The 25,317-nt window shown below is 52.0% G+C and overlaps 1 protein-coding gene across 1 annotated transcript in view; it reads right to left on the bottom strand.

Annotated features, from left to right (window-relative positions):
* LOC142474501 (protein scribble homolog) overlaps positions 1-25,317 on the bottom strand; it is a 217,753-nt gene that overhangs the window by 50,720 nt on the left and 141,716 nt on the right. The window contains exons 6-7 of the mRNA XM_075580871.1: positions 24,266-24,583; positions 9,588-9,668 (exon numbers count right to left, since the gene is read on the bottom strand). Of these exons, the coding sequence (XP_075436986.1) occupies positions 9,588-9,668; positions 24,266-24,583 (399 nt within the window). The remainder of the gene's footprint in view (positions 1-9,587; positions 9,669-24,265; positions 24,584-25,317) is intronic.

Genomic DNA, 25,317 nt, shown 5'->3' with positions numbered 1-25,317 from the left:
ACAGGAACACACCACGGACTGGGGAACGCAGGCACGGACACAGGAACACACCACGGACTGGGGAACGCAGGCACGGACACAGGAACACACCACGGACTGGGGAACGCAGGCACGGACACAGGAACACACCACGGACTGGGGAACTCAGGCAGGGACACAGGAACACACCACGGACTGGGGAACGCAGGCACGGACACAGAAACACACCACGGACTGGGGAACGCAGGCACGGACACAGAAACACACCACGGACTGGGGAACGCAGGCACGGACACGGACACAGAAACACACCACGGACTGGGGAACGCAGGCACGGACACAGGAACACACCACAGACTGGGGAACACAGGCACGGACACAGGAACACACCACGGACTGGGGAACGCAGGCACGGACACAGGAACACACCACGGACTGGGGAACGCAGGCACGGACACAGAAACACACCACGGACTGGGGAACGCAGGCACGGACATAGAAACACACCACGGACTGGGGAACTCAGGCACGGACACAGGAACACACCACGGACTGGGGAACGCAGGCACGGACACAGAAACACACCACGGACTGGGGAACGCAGGCACGGACACAGGAACACACCACGGACTGGGGAACGCAGGCACGGACACAGGAACACACCACGGACTGGGGAACTCAGGCAGGGACACAGGAACACACCACGGACTGGGGAACGCAGGCACGGACACAGAAACACACCACGGACTGGGGAACGCAGGCACGGACACAGAAACACACCACGGACTGGGGAACGCAGGCACGGACACAGAAACACCACGGACTGGGGAACGCAGGCACGGACACGGACACAGAAACACACCACGGACTGGGGAACGCAGGCACGGACACAGGAACACACCACGGACTGGGGAACGCAGGCACGGACACAGGAACACACCACGGACTGGGGAACTCAGGCAGGGACACAGGAACACACCACGGACTGGGGAACGCAGGCACGGACACAGAAACACACCACGGACTGGGGAACGCAGGCACGGACACAGAAACACACCACGGACTGGGGAACGCAGGCACGGACACGGACACAGAAACACACCACGGACTGGGGAACGCAGGCACGGACACAGGAACACACCACAGACTGGGGAACACAGGCACGGACACAGGAACACACCACGGACTGGGGAACGCAGGCACGGACACAGGAACACACCACGGACTGGGGAACGCAGGCACGGACACAGAAACACACCACGGACTGGGGAACGCAGGCACGGACACAGGAACACACCACGGACTGGGGAACGCAGGCACGGACACAGGAACACACCACGGACTGGGGAACGCAGGCACGGACACAGAAACACACCACGGACTGGGGAACGCAGGCACGGACACAAACACACCACGGACTGGGGAGCGCAGGCACGGACACAGACACACACCACGGACTGGGGAACGCAGGCACGGACACAGGAACACACCACGGACAGGGGAACGCAGACACGGACACAGAAACACACCACGGACTGGGGAACGCAGGCACGGACACAGGAACACACCACGGACTGGGGAACGCAGACACGGACACAGGAACACACCACGGACTGGGGAACGCAGGCACGGACACAGGAACACACCACGGACTGGGGAACGCAGGCACGGACACAGGAACACACCACGGACTGGGGAACGCAGGAAACAACCCCGATGTCCGAGTCTGTTTATAATGAATACTGATACACACATTGTTTGTAAAAATGAAATTAAAATACCCAGAAAAAAATATGATCCCGATTTAAACAAAAATAAGCACAAAATCCTGAAATGTCTCGTTCTAGGAGTTGGAAAAGAAGAAGAAAGCAACAGAGGTAGTATGCTTTAAATGCTAATCTATAATCAATAGACTATCTGTCCAAGTGGAGAAGTATTGCAGTATATTTTAATGAGACAGAGGCAGGGAAAGTAAACCCCTAAATAAATGTTTCCTGACCCCGCAGGTATAAATCCCGCCTCCGGTACAGGCTTCTGCCGAACGTTCCCGCGTGTGTGGAATAATGTCACAGGGGCACAGGAAGCCGCCGGTGGCTGAAAACTCAAATCCCTGAGAAAGTCAACGTGAAGAATCTGTGGTGTTCCCACCCGCTGCCACGCTGCCACGCTGCCACGCAGACACCCCAGATCTTAATATACGGTTTTCCCACCCGCTGCCACGCTGCCACGCAGACACCCCAGATCTTAATATACGGTTTTCCCACCCGCTGCCACGCAGACACGCAGACACCCAGATCTCAATATACGTGTTATGCGTGTAGGACAATTAGATGCGGCCGTTTCACCACAAGGACATTTGGCCACTTCAGGTAATGAAAACTCCAAATTGTAACCCCTTACCCTAAAAAACCCTAAACCGTAACCCCTTATCCCAAAAACCGTAACCCCTTATCCTATAACCCGTAACCCTTTATCCTATAACCCGTAACCCCTTATCCTATAACCCGTAACCCCTTATCCTATAATCCGTAACCCCTTATCCTATAACACGTAACCCCTTATCCCAAAAACCGTAACCCCTTATCCCAAAAACCGTAAGCACTTATCCCAAAAACCGTAACCCCTTATCCTATAACCCCTTATCCCAAAAACCGTAACCCCTTATCCCAAAAACCGTAACCCCTTATCCTATAACCCGTAACCCCTTATCCTACAACACGTAACCCCTTATCCTACAACACGTAACCCCTTATCCTATAACACGTAACCCCTTATCCTATAACACGTAACCCCTTATCCCAAAAACCGTAACCCCTTATCCCAAAAACTGTAACCCCTTATCCTATAACCCGTAACCCCTTATCCTATAACCCGTAACCGCTTTTCCTATAACCCGTAACCCCTTATCCTATAACCCGTAACCCCTTATCCTATAACCCGTAACCCCTTATCCTATAACCCGTAACCCCTTATCCTATAACCCGTAACCCTTTATCCTATAACCCGTAACCCCTTATCCCAAAAACCGTAACCACTTATCCCAAAAACCGTAACCCCTTATCCTATAACCCGTAACCCCTTATCCTATAACCCGTAACCCCTTATCCTATAACCCGAAACCCCTTATCCCAAAAACCGTAACCCCTTATCCTATAACCCCTTATCCTATAACCCGTAACCCCTTATCCTATAAACCGTAACCCCTTATCCTATAAACCGAAACCCCTTATCCCAAAAACCGTAACCCCTTATCCTATAACCCGTAACCCTTTATCCAAAAAAACGTAACCCCTTATCCCAAAAAACGTAACCCCTTATCCTAAAAACCGTAACCCCCTATCCCAAAAAACGTAACCCCTTATCCTAAAAACCGTAAACCCTTATCCCAAAAACCGTAACCCCTTATCCCAAAAACCGTAACCCCTTATCCTATAACCCGTAACCCCTTATCCTATAACCCGTAACCGCTTTTCCTATAACCCGTAACCCCTTATCCTATAACCCGTAACCCCTTATCCTATAACCCGTAACCCCTTATCCTATAACCCGTAACCCTTTATCCTATAACCCGTAACCCCTTATCCCAAAAACCGTAACCACTTATCCCAAAAACCGTAACCCCTTATCCTATAACCCGTAACCCCTTATCCTATAACCCGTAACCCCTTATCCTATAACCCGAAACCCCTTATCCCAAAAACCGTAACCCCTTATCCTATAACCCCTTATCCTATAACCCGTAACCCCTTATCCTATAAACCGTAACCCCTTATCCTATAAACCGAAACCCCTTATCTCAAAAACCGTAACCCCTTATCCTATAACCCGTAACCCTTTATCCAAAAAAACGTAACCCCTTATCCCAAAAAACGTAACCCCTTATCCTAAAAACCGTAACCCCTTATCCCAAAAAACGTAACCCCTTATCCTAAAAACCGTAAACCCTTATCCCAAAAACCGTAACCCCTTATCCCAAAAACCGTAACCCCTTATCCTATAACCCGTAACCCTTTATCCAAAAAAACGTAACCCCTTATCCCAAAAAACGTAACCCCTTATCCTAAAAACCGTAACCCCTTATCCCAAAAACCGTAACCCCTTATCCTAAAAACCGTAAACCCTTATCCCAAAAACCGTAACCCCTTATCCTAAAAACCGTAAACCCTTATCTTATAACCCGTAATCCCTTATCCTATAACCCGTAACCCCTTATCCTATAACCCGTAACCCCTTATCCTATAACCCCTTATCCTATAACCCGTAACCCCTTATCCCAAAAACCGTAACCCCTTATCCTATAACCCGTAACCCCTTATCCTATAAACCGAAACCCCTTATCCCAAAAACAGAAACCCTTATCCTATAACCCCTTATCCTATAACCCGTAACCCCTTATCCTATAAACCGAAACCCCTTATCCTATAACCCGTAACCCCTTATCCTATAAACCGAAACCCCTTATCCCAAAAACCGTAACCCCTTATCCTATAACCCGTAACCCCTTATCCTATAAACCGAAACCCCTTATCCCAAAAACCGTAACCCCTTATCCTATAACCCGTAACCCCTTATCCTATAACCCGTAACCCCTTATCCTATAACCCGTAACCCCTTATCCCAAAAAACGTAACCCCTTATCCAAAAAAACGTAACCCCTTATCCAAAAAAACGTAACCCCTTATCCCAAAAACCGTAACCCCTTATCCTAAAAACCGTAAACCCTTATCCCAAAATCCGTAACCCCTTATCCTATAACCCGTAACCCCTTATCCCAAAATCCGTAACCCCTTATCCTATAACCCCTTATCCTATAACCCGTAACCCCTTATCCTATAACCCGTAACCCCTTATCCTATAACCCGTAACCCCTTATCCTATAACCCGTGACCCCTTATCCCAAAAACCGTAACCCCTTATCCTATAACCCGTAACCCCTTATCCTATAACCCGTAACCCCTTATCCTATAAACCGAAACCCCTTATCCCAAAAAACGTAACCCCTTATCCTATAAACCGTAACCCCTTATCCTATAACCCGTAACCCCTTATCCTAAAAACCGTAACCCCTTATCCCAAAAACCGTAACCCCTTATCCTATAACACGTAACCCCTTATCCTATAACCCGTAACCCCTTATCCTATAACCCGTAAACCCTTATCTTATAACCCGTAACCCCTTATCTTATAACCCGTAACCCCTTATCCTATAACCCGTAAACCCTTATCTTATAACCCGTAACCCCTTATCCTATAACCCGTAACCCCTTATCCTATAACCCGTAACCCCTTATCCTATAACCCGTAACCCCTTATCCCAAAAACCGTAACCACTTATCCCAAAAACCGTAACCCCTTATCCTATAACCCGTAACCCCTTATCCTATAACCCGTAACCCCTTATCCTATAACCCGTAACCCCTTATCCTATAACCCGTAACCCCTTATCCTATAACCCGTAACCCCTTATCCCAAAAACCGTAACCACTTATCCCAAAAACCGTAACCCCTTATCCTATAACCCGTAACCCCTTATCCTATAACCCGTAACCCCTTATCCTATAACCCGTAACCCCTTATCCTATAACCCGTAACCCCTTATCCTATAACCCGTAACCCCTTATCCTATAACCCGTAACCACTTATCCCAAAAACCGTAAACCCCTTATCCTATAAACCGTAACCCCTTATCCTATAACCCGTAACCCCTTATCCTATAACCCGTAACCCCTTATCCTATAACCCGTAACCCCTTATCCTATAACCCGTAACCCCTTATCCTATAACACGTAACCCCTTATCCCAAAAACCGTAACCCCTTATCCCAAAAACCGTAACCCCTTATCCCAAAAACCGTAACCCCTTATCCCAAAAACCGTAACCCCTTATCCCGAAAACCGTAAACCCTTATCCCATAACCCCTTATCCCAAAAACCGTGACCCCTTATCCTATATCCCGTAACCCCTTATCCGATATCCCGTAACCCCTTATCCTATAACCCGTAACCCCTTATCCTATAAACCGTAACCCCTTATCCTATAACCCGTAACCCCTTATCCTATAACACGTAACCCCTTATCCTTTAACCCGTAACCCATTATCCTATAACCCGTAACCCATTATCCTATAACCCGTAACCCCTTATCCTATATCCCGTAACCCCTTATCCTATATCCCGTAACCCCTTATCCTATATCCCGTAACCCCTTATCCTATATCCCGTAACCCCTTATCCTATAACCCGTAACCCCTTATCCTATAACCGGTAACCCCTTATCCTATAACCCGTAACCCCTTATCCTATAACCCGTAACCCCTTATCCTATAACCCGTAACCCCTTATCCTATAACCCGTAACCCCTTATCCTATAACCCGTAACCCCTTATCCTATAACCCGTAACCCCTTATCCTATTACCCGTAACCTCTTATCCTATATCACGTAACCCCTTATCCTATAACACGTAACCCCTTATCCTATAACACGTAACCCCTTATCCTATAACACGTAACCCCTTATCCTATAACACGTAACCCCTTATCCTATAACACGTAACCCCTTATCCTATAACACGTAACCCCTTATCCTATAACCCGTAACCCCTTATCCTATAACCCGTAACCCCTTATCCGATAACCCGTAACCCCTTATCCGATAACCCGTAACCCCTTATCCTATAACCCGTAACCCCTTATCCTATAAACCGTAACCCCTTATCCTATAACCCGTAACCCCTTATCCTATAACACGTAACCCTTTATCCTATAACACGTAACCCCTTATCCTATAACACGTAACCCCTTATCCCAAAAAACGTAACCCCTTATCCCAAAAAACGTAACCCCTTATCCTATAAACCGTAACCACTTATCCTATAAACCGTAACCCCTTATCCCAAAAACCGTAACCCCTTATCCTATAACCCGTAACCCCTTATCCCAAAAACCGTAACCCCTTATCCTATAAACCGTAACCCCTTATCCTATAAACCGTAACCCCTTATCCTATAAACCGTAACCCCTTATCCTATAAACCGTAACCCCTTATCCCAAAAACCGTAACCCCTTATCCTATAACCCGTAACCTCTTATCCCAAAAACCGTAACCCCTTATCCTATAAACCGTAACCCCTTATCCTATAAACCGTAACCCCTTATCCTATAAACCGTAACCCCTTATCCTATAAACCGTAACCCCTTATCCTATAAAACGTAACCCCTTATCCCAAAAACCGTAACCCCTTATCCCAAAAACCGTAACCCCTTATCCCAAAAACCGTAACCCCTTATCCTATAACCCGTAACCACTTATCCTATAACCCGTAACCACTTATCCTATAACCCGTAACCCCTTATCTTATAACCCGTAACCCCTTATCCTATAACACGTAACCCCTTATCCTATAAACCGTAACCCCTTATCCTATAAACCGTAACCCCTTATCCTATAAACCGTAACCCCTTATCCTATAAAACGTAACCCCTTATCCCAAAAACCGTAACCCCTTATCCCAAAAACCGTAACCCCTTATCCCAAAAACCGTAACCCCTTATCCTATAACCCGTAACCACTTATCCTATAACCCGTAACCACTTATCCTATAACCCGTAACCCCTTATCTTATAACCCGTAACCCCTTATCCTATAACACGTAACCCCTTATCCTATAAACCGTAACCCCTTATCCTATAAACCGTAACCCCTTATCCTATAAACCGTAACCCCTTATCCTATAAAACGTAACCCCTTATCCCAAAAACCGTAACCCCTTATCCCAAAAACCGTAACCCCTTATCCCAAAAACCGTAACCCCTTATCCTATAACCCGTAACCACTTATCCTATAACCCGTAACCACTTATCCTATAACCCGTAACCCCTTATCTTATAACCCGTAACCCCTTATCCTATAACACGTAACCCCTTATCCTATAAACCGTAACCCCTTATCCTATAAACCGTAACCCCTTATCCTATAAACCGTAACCCCTTATCCTATAAAACGTAACCCCTTATCCCAAAAACCGTAACCCCTTATCCCAAAAACCGTAACCCCTTATCCTATAACCCGTAACCACTTATCCTATAACCCGTAACCACTTATCCTATAACCCGTAACCACTTATCCTATAACACGTAACCCCTTATCCTATAACACGTAACCCCTTATCCCAAAAAACGTAACCCCTTATCCCAAAAAACGTAACCCCTTATCCTATAAACAGTAACCACTTATCCTATAAACCGTAACCCCTTATCCCAAAAACCGTAACCCCTTATCCTATAACCCGTAACCCCTTATCCCAAAAACCGTAACCCCTTATCCTATAAACCGTAACCCCTTATCCTATAAACCGTAACCCCTTATCCTATAAACCGTAACCCCTTATCCTATAAACCGTAACCCCTTATCCCAAAAACCGTAACCCCTTATCCTATAACCCGTAACCCCTTATCCTATAACCCGTAACCCCTTATCCCAAAAACCGTAACCCCTTATCCTATAAACCGTAACCCCTTATCCTATAAACCGTAACCCCTTATCCTATAAACCGTAACCCCTTATCCTATAAAACGTAACCCCTTATCCCAAAAACCGTAACCCCTTATCCCAAAAACCGTAACCCCTTATCCCAAAAACCGTAACCCCTTATCCTATAACCCGTAACCACTTATCCTATAACCCGTAACCACTTATCCTATAACCCGTAACCCCTTATCTTATAACCCGTAACCCCTTATCCTATAACACGTAACCCCTTATCCTATAAACCGTAACCCCTTATCCTATAAACCGTAACCCCTTATCCTATAAACCGTAACCCCTTATCCTATAAAACGTAACCCCTTATCCCAAAAACCGTAACCCCTTATCCCAAAAACCGTAACCCCTTATCCCAAAAACCGTAACCCCTTATCCTATAACCCGTAACCACTTATCCTATAACCCGTAACCCCTTATCCCAAAAACCGTAACCCCTTATCCCAAAAACCGTAACCCCTTATCCTATAACCCGTAACCCCTTATCCCAAAAACCGTATCTCCTTATCCCAAAAACCGTAACCTTTCACTTTAAAAGCCCTCATCTTAACCTCTTACCCTAAAACCCCTAACCCCTACCTTGGGGCCATTAGCAGCTGCCCCCCCGTGGCTGCACGGCCACGGCCGCGGCCGGTTGTCCGTTTCCCGACGTGGTATAACACTCGGCTGCACTCAGCTGCAGAGCTGCAGAGCTGCAGAGCTGCGACTGTAATGCACACCTCATAATATTACCAGGAGAAGTCCTTACCAAGCATGTGGCCTCCAGCCCGACCACGTGAGAGCGAGTCAAGGGATCAAGTTCTACCATGAGGGCAGGTCGTGTGCTACGGGTTCCCCCAGCACCGTCCCACTGACCCGGGAGACAGTCCTGTGACAGGAGGGGAGGGCAGGTCGTGTGCTACGGGTTCCCCCAGCACAGTCCCACTGACCCGGGAGACAGTCCTGTGACGGGGGGGGGAGGGCAGGTCGTGTGCTACGGGTTCCCCCAGCACAGTCCCACTGACCCGGGAGACAGTCCTGTGACATCGGGGGGGGGGGGGAGACGTGTGGGGAGCAGGAGAATACTTACAGAGATGACTCTGTCTCCTACTCGGAGTATCCCGTCCCGGTGAGCAGCTCCACCCTCTGCTATCCGAGAGATGAAGATAGCCTGGAAAAGGTGAGAGGCACGGTAAGGGAGAGTGAATAAAACAGATAATGCGATCATTAGTGGTATATAGAGGTTAAGTGATATTGTGAACAAAGTAATATACAACCTTTATAGGGAGGTTTTATGCTGCAGTTTCTAGGGGATGGCTCAGCTATCCAACTAATACAGAAAAAAAGAGAGAAAAACAGCGCAAAAAAACCTCATGGTGTAGTATTTAAAGAATATTTATAAGATAAAAAAGGGGTGATTATTGCACGTACATCAAGAAAAAGCATATATCAACAGGACATGTTTTGGACATGTTACCACTCTTGAAAACTGCTCCGTGTGGGCTCACTGTCTCTCTGGATGGTCCTCTTATCCTCAGTAGCCGTCCCAACGAGGGGTGCACACCTCGTGAGGGATTCGCCCCACAGTGTGAGTCTGCTCAAAAGCATTAGTCTCTGATCTCCAGCGGGTCACTCGGCGGGAAGTTCAAACCTCTGTGAGGGATCTCCCATCAGCTGTGATCGTGGCAAACGCTATGCTCACACAGGCCGTTCCGGGTTGAGCCGCAGTCGTCCTGACGTCATCAGACGGCGCCCTTGTATCACTCCCGCCTGCTCGCTGATGGTGAAGGCGATGAATGTCCAATAACATGTGAAGGAAAATATGCTAAATGGCAACCGCAATGGGTATTGATAAAAATAAAGATGGAACGCGCCCTCTCCTACGCGTTTCGAAGAAGTATCGATTACGAAACGCGTAGGAGAGGGCGCGTTCCATCTTTATTTTTATCAATACCCATTGCGGTTGCCATTTAGCATATTTTCCTTCACATGTTATTGGACATTCATCGCCTTCACCATCCGCGAGCAGGCGGGAGTGATACAAGGGCGCCGTCTGACGACGTCAGGACGACTGCAGCTCAACCCGGAACGGCCTGTGTGAGCATAGCGTTTGCCACGATCACAGCTGATGGGAGATCCCTCACAGAGGTTTGAACTTCCCGCCGAGTGACCCGCTGGAGATCAGAGACTAACGCTTTTGAGCAGACTCACACTGTGGGGCGAATCCCTCACGAGGTGTGCACCCCTCGTTGGGACGGCTACTGAGGATAAGAGGACCATCCAGAGAGACAGTGAGCCCACACGGAGCAGTTTTCAAGAGTGGTAACATGTCCAAAACATGTCCTGTTGATATATGCTTTTTCTTGATGTACGTGCAATAATCACCCCTTTTTTATCTTATAAATATTCTTTAAATACTACACCATGAGGTTTTTTTGCGCTGTTTTTCTCTCTTTTTTACGGTAAGGGAGGTCAGGTACAGAGGGGGGCACGGTAAGGGAGATCAGGTACAGAGGGGGGCACGGTAAGGGAGATCAGGTACAGAGGGGGGCACGGTAAGGGAGATCAGGTACAGAGGGGGGCACGGTAAGGGAGATCAGGTACAGAGGGGAGCACGGTAAGGGAGATCAGGTACAGAGGGGGGCACGGTAAGGGAGATCAGGTACAGAGGGGGGCACGGTAAGGGAGATCAGGTACGGAGGGGGGCACGGTAAGGGAGATCAGGTACGGAGGGGGGCACGGTAAGGGAGTTCAGGTACGGAGGGGGGCACGGTAAGGGAGATCAGGTACAGAGGGGGGCACGGTAAGGGAGATCAGGTACAGAGGGGGGCACGGTAAGGGAGATCAGGTACGGAGGGGGGCACGGTAAGGGAGATCAGGTACAGAGGGGGGCACGGTAAGGGAGGTCAGGTACAGAGGGGGGCACGGTAAGGGAGATCAGGTACAGAGGGGAGCACGGTAAGGGAGGTCAGGTACAGAGGGGGGCACGGTAAGGGAGATCAGGTACAGAGGGGGGCACGGTAAGGGAGATCAGGTACAGAGGGGGGCACGGTAAGGGAGATCAGGTACAGAGGGGGGCACGGTAAGGGAGATCAGGTACAGAGGGGGGCACGGTAAGGGAGATCAGGTACAGAGGGGAGCACGGTAAGGGAGATCAGGTACAGAGGGGGGCACGGTAAGGGAGATCAGGTACAGAGGGGGGCACGGTAAGGGAGTTAGGTACAGAGGGGGGCACGGTAAGGGAGTTCAGGTACGGAGGGGGGCACGGTAAGGGAGATCAGGTACGGAGGGGGGCACGGTAAGGGAGTTCAGGTACGGAGGGGGGGACGGTAAGGGAGATCAGGTACAGAGGGGGGCACGGTAAGGGAGATCAGGTACAGAGGGGGGCACGGTAAGGGAGATCAGGTACAGAGGGGAGCATGGTAAGGGAGATCAGGTACAGAGGGGAGCACGGTAAGGGAGATCAGGTACGGAGGGGGGCACGGTAAGGGAGATCAGGTACGGAGGGGGGCACGGTAAGGGAGATCAGGTACAGAGGGGGGCACGGTAAGGGAGATCAGGTACAGAGGGGGGCACGGTAAGGGAGATCAGGTACGGAGGGGGGCACGGTAAGGGAGATCAGGTACAGAGGGGGGCACGGTAAGGGAGATCAGGTACAGAGGGGGGCACGGTAAGGGAGATCAGGTACAGAGGGGAGCACGGTAAGGGAGGTCAGGTACAGAGGGGGGCACGGTAAGGGAGATCAGGTACAGAGGGGGGCACGGTAAGGGAGATCAGGTACAGAGGGGGGCACGGTAAGGGAGATCAGGTACAGAGGGGGGCACAGTAAGGGAGATCAGGTACAGAGGGGAGCACGGTAAGGGAGATCAGGTACAGAGGGGGGCACGGTAAGGGAGATCAGGTACAGAGGGGGGCACGGTAAGGGAGTTAGGTACAGAGGGGGGCACGGTAAGGGAGTTCAGGTACGGAGGGGGGCACGGTAAGGGAGATCAGGTACAGAGGGGGGCACGGTAAGGGAGATCAGGTACAGAGGGGGGCACGGTGAGGGAGATCAGGTACAGAGGGGAGCACGGTAAGGGAGATCAGGTACAGAGGGGAGCACGGTAAGGGAGATCAGGTACAGAGGGGGGCACGGTAAGGGAGATCAGGTACGGAGGGGGGCACGGTAAGGGAGATCAGGTACGGAGGGGGGCACGGTAAGGGAGATCAGGTACAGAGGGGGGCACGGTAAGGGAGATCAGGTACAGAGGGGGGCATGGTAAGGGAGATCCGGTACGGAGGGGGGCACGGTAAGGGAGATCAGGTACAGAGGGGGGCACGGTAAGGGAGTTCAGGTACAGAGGGGGGCACGGTAAGGGAGATCAGGTACAGAGGGGAGCACGGTAAGGGAGATCAGGTACAGAGGGGGGCACGGTAAGGGAGATCAGGTACGGAGGGGGGCACGGTAAGGGAGATCAGGTACATAGGGGAGCACGGTAAGGGAGATCAGGTACAGAGGGGGACACGGTAAGGGAGATCAGGTACAGAGGGGGGCACGGTAAGGGAGATACACACACACACACACACACACACACACACACAATCCCTGCATTATTATTATGAAGCCCGAGCAGAAACACACACAGCTGCACACACGCTGCAGGGTGCGGGCACAGAAACACACACAGCTGCACACACGCTGCGGGGTGCGGGCACAGAAACACATACAGCTGCACACACGCTGCAGGGTCCGAGCACAGAAACACACACAGCAGCACACACGCTGCAGGGTCCGAGCACAGAAACACACACAGCTGCACACACGCTGCGGGGTGCGGGCACAGAATCACAAAGCTGCACACACGCTGCGGGGTGCGGGCACAGAAACACACACAGCTGCACACACACTGCAGGGTGCGGGCACAGAAACACACACAGCTGCACACACGCTGCAGGGTGCGGGCACAGAAACACACACAGCTGCACATACGCTGCGGGGTGCGGGCACAGAAACACACAGCGCTGCGCACACGCTGCAGGGTCCGAGCACAGAAACACACAGCTGCACACACACTGCAGCGTCCGAGCACAGAAACACACACAGCTGCACACACGCTGCGGGGTGCGGGCACAGAATCACAAAGCTGCACACACGCTGCGGGGTGCGGGCACAGAAACACACACAGCTGCACACACACTGCAGGGTGCGGGCACAGAAACACACACAGCTGCACACGCTACAGGGTCAGAGCACAGAAACACACAGCTGCACACACGCTGTAGGGTGCGGGCACAGAAACACACACAGCTGCACACACGCTGCAGGGTGCGCACACAGCTGCACACACGCTGCAGGGTGCGGGCACAGAAACACACAGCTGCACACACGCTGCGGGGTGCGGGCACAGAAACACAGCTGCACACACGCTGCGGGGTGCGGGCACAGAAACACACACAGCTGCACACACGCTGCGGGGTGCGTGCACAGAAACACACACACAGCTGCACACACGCTGCAGGGTGCGGGCACAGAAACACACACAGCTGCACACACGCTGCAGGGTGCGGGCACAGAAACACACACAGCTGCATTCACGTTGCAGGGTGCGGGCACAGAAACACACACAGATGCACACACGCTGCAGGGTCCGAGCACAGAAACACACACAGCTGCACACACGCTGCAGGGTGCGGGCACAGAAACACACAGCTGCACACACACTGCGGGGTGCGGGCACAGAAACACAGCTGCACACGCTGTGGGGTGCGGGCACAGAAACACACACAGCTGCACACACGCTGCGGGGTGCGGGCACAGAAACACACACACAGCTGCACACACGCTGCAGGGTTCGGGCACAGAAACACACAGCTGCACACACGCTGCGGGGTGCGGGCACAGAAACACACACAGCTGCACACACGCTGCAGGGTGCGGGCACAGAAACACACAGCTGCACACACGCTGCAGGGTCCGAGCACAGAAACACACACAGCTGCACACACGCTGCGGGGTGCGGGCACAGAAACACACACAGCTGCACACACGCTGCGGGGTGCGGGCACAGAAACACACAGCTGCACACACGCTGCGGGGAGCGGGCACAGAAACACACACAGCTGCACACACGCTGCGGGGTGCGGGCACAGAAACACACAGCTGCACACACGCTGCGGGGTGCGGGCACAGAAACACACACAGCAGCACACTCTGCAGGGTGCGGGCACAGAATAACACACAGCTGCACAAACGCTGCGGGGTGCGGGCACAGAAACACACACAGCTGCACACACGCTGCAGGGTGCGGGCACAGAAACACACACAGCTGCACACACGCTGCGGGGTGCGGGCACAGAAACACACGCTGCGGGGTGCGGGCACAGAAACACACACAGCTGCACACGCTGCAGGGTGCGGGCACAGAATAACACACAGCTGCACAAACGCTGCGGGGTGCGGGCACAGAAACACACACAGCTGCACGCACGCTGCAGGGTGCGGGCACAGAAACACAGCTGCACACGCTGCGGGGAGCGGGCACAGAAACACACACAGCTGCACACACGCTGCGGGGAGCGGGCACAGAAACACACACAGCTGCACACACGCTGCAGGGTGCGGGCACAGAAACACACACAGCTGCACACACGCTGCAGGGTGCGGGCACAGAAACACACACAGCTGCACACGCTGCGGGGAGCGGGCACAGAAACACACACAGCTGCACACGCTGCAGGGTGCGGGCACAGAAACACACAGCTGCACACGCTGCGGGGAGCGGGCACAGAAACACACACAGCTGCACACGCTGCAGGGTGCGGGCACAGAAACACACACAGCTGCACACACGCTGCGGGGTGCGGGCACAGAAACACACACAGCTGCACGCACGCTGCGGGGAGCGGGCACAGAAACACACACAGCTGCACGCACGCTGCAGGGTGCGGGCACAGAAACACACACAGCTGCACACACGCTGCAGGGTGCGGGCACAGAAACACACACAGCTGCACACACGCTGCAGGGTGCGGGCACAGAAACACACACAGCTGCACACACGCTGCAGGGTGCGGGCACAGAAACACACACAGCTGCACACGCTGCAGGGTGCGGGCACAGAAACACACACAGCTGCACACGCTGCAGGGTGCGGGCACAGAATAACACACAGCTGCACAAACGCTGCGGGGTGCGGGCACAGAAACACACACAGCTGCACACACGCTGCGGGGTGCGGGCACAGAAACACACACAGCTGCACACACGCTGCAGGGTGAGGGCACAGAAACACACACAGCTGCACAAACGCTGCGGTGTGCGGGCACAGAAACACACAGCTGCACACGCTGCGGGGTGCGGGCACAGAAACACACACAGCTGCACACACGCTGCAGGGTGCGGGCACAGAAACACACACAGCTGCACACACGCTGCGGGGTGCGGGCACAGAAACACACACAGCTGCACACGCTGCGGGGTGCGGGTACAGAAACACACAGCTGCACACACGCTGCAGGGTGCGGGTACAGAAACACACACACAGCTGCACACGCTGCAGGGTGCGGGCACAGAAACACACACAGCTGCACACGCTGCAGGGTGCGGGCACAGAATAACACACAGCTGCACAAACGGGGGGGGCAGGAGTCACGTAACAGCTGGGAGGTTATTTTCGGCGCCCCCCTCACCCCTCCGCAGACAGCGATGTAATCATTAGGTCAGTGCACAGCAGCGGTGACAAATTCCTCCCGATAACAATATTTATACAATAGGGAGAGCGATACATTCCCGCGGATTAAACCTCGCACATCAAACGGACGTCTTAATATGGCGCCAAAAACTCACGGCTTCACCGATTACCAGGCACGGGAGGGGTGATCACCGACACCCACAAAAACATGGGAAACAGCCCCAACTAAGAACCCTATATACACCCATTCAGCGAGAGCCCCGTCTAATACCCCCAGGAAACTAACAGCGCCCTGCTGAGTAGGTCAGGGTTAATTTAGGTTACTTAGTTGTATATCGCGATAGCAGAGCAGCAGAATTTCTAATAACACCATCTACAGCCACCCATCTATCTCAGCATATACTCCAACAGTACCTGTTCACCAAGATCTGTATACCTGCTGTGTATATCCTGTACACCAAGATCTGTATACCCGCTGTGTATATCCTGTACACCAAGATCTGTATACAGTACCTGCTGTGTATATCTCGTACCTGGTCACCAAGATCTATATATCTGCTGTGTATATCCTGTACCTGTTCACCAAGATCTGTATACCTGCTGTGTATATCCTGTACACCAAGATCTGTATACCTGCTGTGTATATCCTGTACCTGGTCACCAAGATCTGTATACCTGCTGTGTATATCCTGTACCTATTCACCAGGTTCTTTATACCTGCTGTGTATATCCTCTACCTATTCACCAGGTTCTGTATACCTGCTGTGTATATCCTGTACCTGTTCACCAGGTTCGGTATACCTGCTGTGTATATCCTGTACCTATTCACCAGGTTCTGTATACCTGCTGTGTATATCCTGTACCTATTCACCAGGTTCTGTATACCTGCTGTGTTTATCCTGTACCTATTCACCATGTTCTGTATACCTGCTGTGTATATCCTGTACCTATTCACCATGTTCTGTATACCTGCTGTGTATATCCTGTACCTGTTCACCAGGTTCTGTATACCTGCTGTGTATATCCTGTACCTATTCACCAGGTTCTGTATACCTGCTGTGTATATCCTGTACCTATTCACCAGGTTCTGTATACCTGCTGTGTATATCCTGTACCTGGTCACCAGGTTCTGTATACCTGCTGTGTGTATCCTGTACCTGTTCACCAGGTTCTGTATACCTGTTGTGTATATCCTGTACCTGTTCACCAGGTTCTGTATACCTGCTGTGTATATCCTGTACCTGTTCACCAGGTTCTGTATACCTGCTGTGTGCATCCTGTACCTGTTCACCAGGTTCTGTATACCTGCTGTGTATATCCTGTACCTATTCACCATGTTCTGTATATCTGCTGTGTATATCCTGTACCTATTCACCAGGTTCTGTATACCTGCTGTGTATATCCTGTACCTATTCACCAGGTTCTGTATACCTGCTGTGTATATCCTGTACCTGTTCACCAAGTTCTGTATACCTGCTGTGTATATCCTGTACCTGTTCACCAGGTTCTGTATACCTGCTGTGTATATCCTGTACCTGTTCCCCAAGATCCTTATACCTGCTGTGTATATCCTGTACCTGTTCCCCAGGTTCTGTATACCTGCTGTGTATATCCTGTACCTAATCACCAGGTTCTGTATACCTGCTGTGTATATCCTGTACCTATTCACCAGGTTCTGTATACCTGCTGTGTATATCCTGTACCTATTCACCAGGTTCTGTATACCTGCTGTGTATATCCTGTACCTAATCACCAGGTTCTGTATACCTGCTGTGTATATCCTGTACCTATTCACCAGGTTCTGTATACCTGCTGTGTATATCCTGTACCTAATCACCAGGTTCTGTATACCTGCTGTGTATATCCTGTACCTATTCACCAGGTTCTGTATACCTGCTGTGTATATCCAAGATAGGAGAAAGGAAGAGGCACACAAATTGTAGTGGAATCAAATGATTTCAAATGTATTAATGCCTCAGAGCTAACAATGGTAACGTTTCAGGACAAGCAGTCCCTTCCTCAGACCAAAGGTGTTTGTGTGCCTCTTCCTTTCTCCTATCTTGCTATTACTTTGGATCCAGCTTTGGGACGCCAGGATCAACGGAAGGTGAGCACCAAATACAAACACCTTGAGAAATTATTTCTTTAAACAGTGGTGTGCCACTTATTATCTCTTTTGTATTGCTGTGTATATCCTGTACCTGTTCAAAAAGATCTGTATACCTGCTGTGTATATCCTGTACCTATTCACCAGGTACTGTATACCTGCTGTGTATATCCTCTACCTATGCACCAGGTTCTGTATACCTGCTGTGTATATCCTGTACCTATTCACCAGGTACTGTATACCTGCTGTGTATATCCTCTACCTATTCACCAGGTTCTGTATACCTGCTGTGTATATCCTCTACCTATTCACCAGGTTCTGTATACCTGCTGTGTATATCCTGTACCTATTCACCAGGTTCTGTATACCTGCTGTGTATATCCTGTACTTATTCACCAGGTTCTGTATACCTGCTGTGTATATCCTCTACCTATGCACCAGGTTCTGTATACCTGCTGTGTATATGCTGTACCTATTCACCAGGTTCTGTATACCTGCTGTGTATATCCTGTACCTATTCACCATGGTGTTCATGGAAAGTTAGACAGGAGGGAACCACTGCTCTCTAAAAAGAACATTTCTGCCCATCTGAAGTTCACCAAAGAGCACATAGATTATCCACAAGACTTCTAGAACAATGTTCTCTGGGCAGACGAGTCAAAAGTAGAACTTTTTGCCTCAATGTTACATTTGGTGAAAACCAAACACTGCGTTCGAACAGAAGAACCGCATCCCAACCGTCATGCATGGTGGTGGGAGTGTGGTGGTTTGGGGCTGCTTTGCTGCCTCAGCACCTGGACGCTTTGCCATCATTGACACAACTATGAATTCTGCATTGTATCAGAAGACTCTAGAGGAGAAAGTCAGGCCGTCCGTCCGTCCGTGAGCTGAAGCAGAAGTGGCTCATGCAGCAAGACAGTAATCCTAAACATACAAGCAGATGTACAAAAGAACGGCTGCAGAAGAGGAAATTCCGTGTTTTAGAACGGCCTAGTCACAGTCTGGATTTAAACCCCATGGAAATGTTGTGCCTGGACCTGAAGCGAGCTGTCCATGCCAGGAAATCCTCAAACGTCACTGAGATGAAGCAGTTCTGCAAGGAGGAATGGGCCAAAATTCCTCAACCTATATTCCTCTATGTCATTGCTGATCAAGGGGGCGCCACCAGGTACTGAATCTAAAGGGGGCGCCACCAGGTACTGAATCTAAAGGGGGCGCCACCAGATACTGAATCTAAAGGGGGCGCCACCAGGTACTGAATCTAAAGGGGGCGCCACCAGGTACTGAATCTAAAGGGGGCGCCACCAGGTACTGAATCTAAAGGGGGCGCCACCAGGTACTGAATCTAAAGGGGGCGCCACCCGGTACTGAATCTAAAGGGGGCGCCATCAGGTACTGAATCTAAAGGGGGCGCCACCAGGTACTGAATCTAAAGGGGGCGCCACCAGGTACTGAATCTAAAGGGGGCGCCACCAGGTACTGAATCTAAAGGGGGCGCCACCAGGTACTGAATCTAAAGGGGGCGCCACCAGGTACTGAATCTAAAGGGGGCGCCACCCGGTACTGAATCTAAAGGGGGCGCCATCAGGTACTGAATCTAAAGGGGGCGCCACCAGGTACTGAATCTAAAGGGGGCGCCACCAGGTACTGAATCTAAAGGGGGCGCCACCAGGTACTGAATCTAAAGGGGGCGCCACCAGGTACTGAATCTAAAGGGGGCGCCACCAGGTACTGAATCTAAAGGGGGCGCCACCAGGTACTGAATCTAAAGGGGGCGCCACCAGGTACTGAATCTAAAGGGGGCGCCACCAGGTACTGAATCTAAAGGGGGCGCCACCAGGTACTGAATCTAAAGGGGCGCCACCAGGTACTGAATCTAAAGGGGGCGCCACCAGGTACTGAATCTAAAGGGGGCGCCACCAGGTACTGAATCTAAAGGGGGCGCCACCAGGTACTGAATCTAAAGGGGGCGCCACCAGGTACTGAATCTAAAGGGGGCGCCACCAGGTACTGAATCTAAAGGGGGCGCCATCAGGTACTGAATCTAAAGGGGGCGCCACCAGGTACTGAATCTAAAGGGGGCGCCACCAGGTACTGAATCTAAAGGGGGCGCCACCAGGTACTGAATCTAAAGGGGGCGCCACCAGGTACTGAATCTAAAGGGGGCGCCACCAGGTACTGAATCTAAAGGGGGCGCCACCAGGTACTGAATCTAAAGGGGGCGCCACCAGGTACTGAATCTAAAGGGGGCGCCACCAGGTACTGAATCTAAAGGGTCACATACTCTCTCACACATGGATACTGAATGTTGAATCAATTCAATTGTGTAATACCCATCATGCATCTCTCCATACTTCGGCTAATACCCATCATGCATCTCTCCAAACTTCAGGTAATACCCAGCATACATCTCTCCATACTTCGGGTAATACCCAGCATACATCCCTCCATACTTTGGGTAATACCCAGCATGCATCCCTCCAAACTTCGGGTAATACCCATCATGCATCCCTCCATACTTCGGGTAATACCCATCATACATCCCTCCATACATCGGGTAATACCCAGCATGCATCTCTCCATACTTTGGGTAATACCCAGCATGCATCTCTCCATAGTTCGGGTAATACCCAGCATGCATCTCTCCATACTTCGGGTAACACCCAGCATGCATCTCTCCATACTTCGGGTAATACCCAGTATACATCTTTCCATACTTCGGGTAATACCCAGCATGCATCTCTCCATACTTCGGGTAACACCCAGCGTGCATCTCTCCATACTTCGGGTAATACCCAGCGTGCATCTCTCCATACTTCGGGTAATACCCAGCATACATCTCTCCATACTTCGGGTAATACCCAGCGTGCATCTCTCCATACTTTCTTTGCTTTGTCTGAAGCTTGTGAATTATCTTCGCATTTAGGGTCCAAGTTTCACACCCATACGTGAGCACGGGCAGGATACACGGGTCACATTCATACGTGAGCAGGGGCAGGATACACCCATACGTGAGCAGAGGCAGGATACACGGGTCACATTCATACGTGAGCAGGGGCACGATACACGGGTCACACCCATACGTGAGCAGGGGCAGGATACACGGGTCACACCCATACGTGAGCAGGGGCAGGATACACGGGTCACCTCCATACGTGAGCAGGGGCAGGATACACGGGTCACATTCATACGTGAGCGGGGGCACGATACACGGGTCACACCCATACGTGAGCAGGGGCAGGATACACGGGTCACACCCATACGTGAGCAGGGGCAGGATACACGGGTCACACCCATACGTGAGCAGGGGCAGGATACACGGGTCACACCCATACGTGAGCAGGGGCAGGATACACGGGTCACACCCATACGTGAGCAGGGGCAGGATACACGGGTCACACCCATACGTGAGCAGGGGCAGGATACACGGGTCACACCCATACGTGAGCAGGGGCAGGATACACGGGTCACATTCATACGTGAGCAGGGGCAGGATACACGGGTCACATTCATACGTGAGCAGGGGCAGAATACACGGGTCACACCCATACGTGAGCAGGGGCAGGATACACGGGTCACATTCATAAGTGAGCAGGGGCAGGATACACGGGTCACACCCATACGTGAGCAGAGGCAGGATACACGGGTCACACCCATAAGTGAGCAGGGGCAGGATACACGGGTCACACCCATACGTGAGCAGAGGCAGGATACACGGGTCACACCCATACGTGAGCAGGGGCAGGATACACGGGTCACACCCATACGTGAGCAGGGGCAGGATACACGGGTCACACCCATACGTGCGCGGGGGCAGGATACACGGGTCACACCCATACGTGAGCAGGGGCAGGATACACGGGTCACACCCATACGTGAGCAGGGGCAGGATACACCCATACGTGAGCAGAGGCAGGATACACGGGTCACATTCATACGTGAGCAGGGGCAGGATACACGGGTCACAGTCATACGTGAGCAGGGGCAGGATACACGGGTCACACCCATACGTGAGCTGGGGCAGGATACACGGGTCACACCCATACGTGAGCAGGGGCAGGATACACGGGTCACATTCATACGTGAGCAGGGGCAGGATACACGGGTCACACCCATACGTGAGCAGGGGCAGGATACACGGGTCACATTCATACGTGAGCAGGGGCAGGATACACGGGTCACACCCACACGTGAGCAGGGGCAGGATAAAACGGGTCACACCCATACGTGAGCAGGGGCAGGATACACGGGTCACACCCATACGTGAGCAGAGGCAGGATACACGGGTCACATTCATACGTGAGCAGGGGCAGGATACACGGGTCACACCCATACGTGAGCAGGGGCAAGATACACGGGTCACATTCATACGTGAGCAGGGGCAGGATACACGGGTCACACCCACACGTGAGCAGGGGCAGGATAAAACGGGTCACACCCATACGTGAGCAGGGACAGGATACACGGGTCACACCCATACGTGAGCAGGGGCAGGACACGGGTCACACCCATACGTGAGCAGGGGCAAGATACACGGGTCACACCCATACGTGAGCAGGGGCAGGATACACGGGTCACACCCATACGTGAGCAGGGGCAGGATACACGGGTCACATTCATACGTGAGCAGGGGCAGGATAGACGGGTCACACCCACACGTGAGCAGGGGCAAGATACACGGGTCACATTCATACGTGAGCAGGGGCAGGATAAAACGGGTCACACCCATACGTGAGCAGGGGCAGGATACACGGGTCACACCCATACGTGAGCAGGGGCAGGATACACGGGGTCACATTCATACGTGAGCAGGGGAAGGATACACGGGTCACACCCATACGTGAGCAGGGGCAGGATACACGGGTCACACCCATACGTGAGCAGGGGCAAGATACACGGGTCACACCCATACGTGAGCAGGGGCAGGATACACCCATACGTGAGCAGGGGCAAGATACACGGGTCACACCCATACGTGAGCAGGGGCAGGATACACGGGTCACACCCATACGTGAGCGGGGGCAGGATACACGGGTCACACCCATACGTGAGCGGGGGCAGGATACACGGGTCACACCCATACGTGAGCAGGGGCAGGATACACGGGTCACACCCATACGTGAGATGGGGCAGGATACACGGGTCACACCCATACGTGAGATGGGGCAGGAGACACATATATATGAAAAAATATACACACAAATATAGGGGGTGCTTACCAAACCCTCAGCTCCCTGTGTAACACACACTGTCCCCCTTGTGTATACACACACACAGTATATACTCACAATGGTGTGTGTGTATGTGTATATGTATGTGTATGTGTGTATACAAGTATGTATATGTGTGTATACGTGTGTGTATATGTGTATATACACACACACACACACACACACACACACACACACAGTATATACTGTACTCAAAGTGACCCCCTTGTGTATACACAGACACACACAGTATATACTGTACTCAAAGTGACCCCCTTGTGTATACACAGACACACACACAGTATATACTCAGTGACCCCCTTGTGTATACACAGACACACACAGTATATACTCACAGTGACCCCCTTGTGTATACACAGACACACACACAGTACATACTCAGTGACCCCCTTGTGTATACACAGACACACACAGTATATACTCACAGTGACCCCCTTGTGTATACAGACACACACAGTATATACTCAGTGACCCCCTTGTGTATACACAGACACACACAGTATATACTCACAGTGACACCCTTGTGTATACACAGACACACACACAGTATATACTCAGTGACCCCCTTGTGTATACACAGACACACACAGTATATACTCACAGTGACCCCCTTGTGTATACACAGACACACACACAGTATATACTCAGTGACCCCCTTGTGTATACACAGACACACACAGTATACACTCACAGTGACCCCCTTGTGTATACAGACACACACAGTATACACTCACAGTGACCCCCTTGTGTATATACTCACAGTGTCCCCCGTACGGTAGGGGGTGCTCCCCAGCCCCCCAGCGATGCTGAACCCCAGGCCCTTGTCGTTGCGCACCAGGCAGGTAGAGAGCTTGTGGATGGCGTCGCGCTCCCCCTCTCCCTCTGCGCAGGGCGCTGTGCCGCCATGCTTCTCCCGCAGGCTGTACTCCGCCTCGGGGCGTAGGGGGGTGACTGTGATCGGGTTCTCCGGCTCCACCATCCGCTCTCGCAGCACGCTCATGGAGACGGAGGTGCCGGAGCTGCGCAGAGCCTCAACCGCCGCGTGATGCTCCGCGTTGTGCAGGTCAACGCCGTTCACCTGCGCGGGGGGAGGAGGGGAGAGCTCAGCACTACTCCGGCGCTACGCACACCTCAGCTCTGCTACTCCGGCGCTACACACACCTCGCTCTGCTAGTCCGGCGCTACACACACCTCGCTCTGCTACTCCGGTGCTACACACACCTCGCTCTGCTACTCCGGCGCTACACACACCTCGCTCTGCTACTCCGGCGCTACACACACCTCGCTCTGCTACTCCGGCGCTACACACACCTCGCTCTGCTACTCCGGCACTACACACCTCAGCTCTGCTACTCCGGCACTACACACCTCAGCTCTGCTACTCCGGCGCTACACACCTCAGCTCTGCTACTCCGGCACTACACACCTCAGCTCTGCTACTCCGGCACTACACACCTCAGCTCTGCTACTCCGGCACTACACACACCTCAGCTCTGCTACTCCGGCGCTACACACCTCAGCTCTGCTATTCCGGCGCTACACACCTCAGCTCTGCTACTCCGGCACTACACACACCTCAGCTCTGCTATTCCGGCGCTACACACCTCAGCTCTGCTATTCCGGCGCTACACACCTCAGCTCTGCTACTCCGGCACTACACACACCTCAGCTCTGCTATTCCGGCACTACACACACCTCAGCTCTGCTATTCCGGCGCTACACACCTCAGCTCTGCTACTCCGGCGCTACACACACCTCAGCTCTGCTAGTCCGGCGCTACACACCTCAGCTCTGCTAGTCCGGCGCTACACA

Source organism: Ascaphus truei, chromosome 2, assembly GCF_040206685.1.
Source record: "Ascaphus truei isolate aAscTru1 chromosome 2, aAscTru1.hap1, whole genome shotgun sequence".
Taxonomy (NCBI): domain Eukaryota; kingdom Metazoa; phylum Chordata; class Amphibia; order Anura; family Ascaphidae; genus Ascaphus; species Ascaphus truei.
This window is presented reverse-complemented; position numbering and strand designations above follow the sequence as displayed.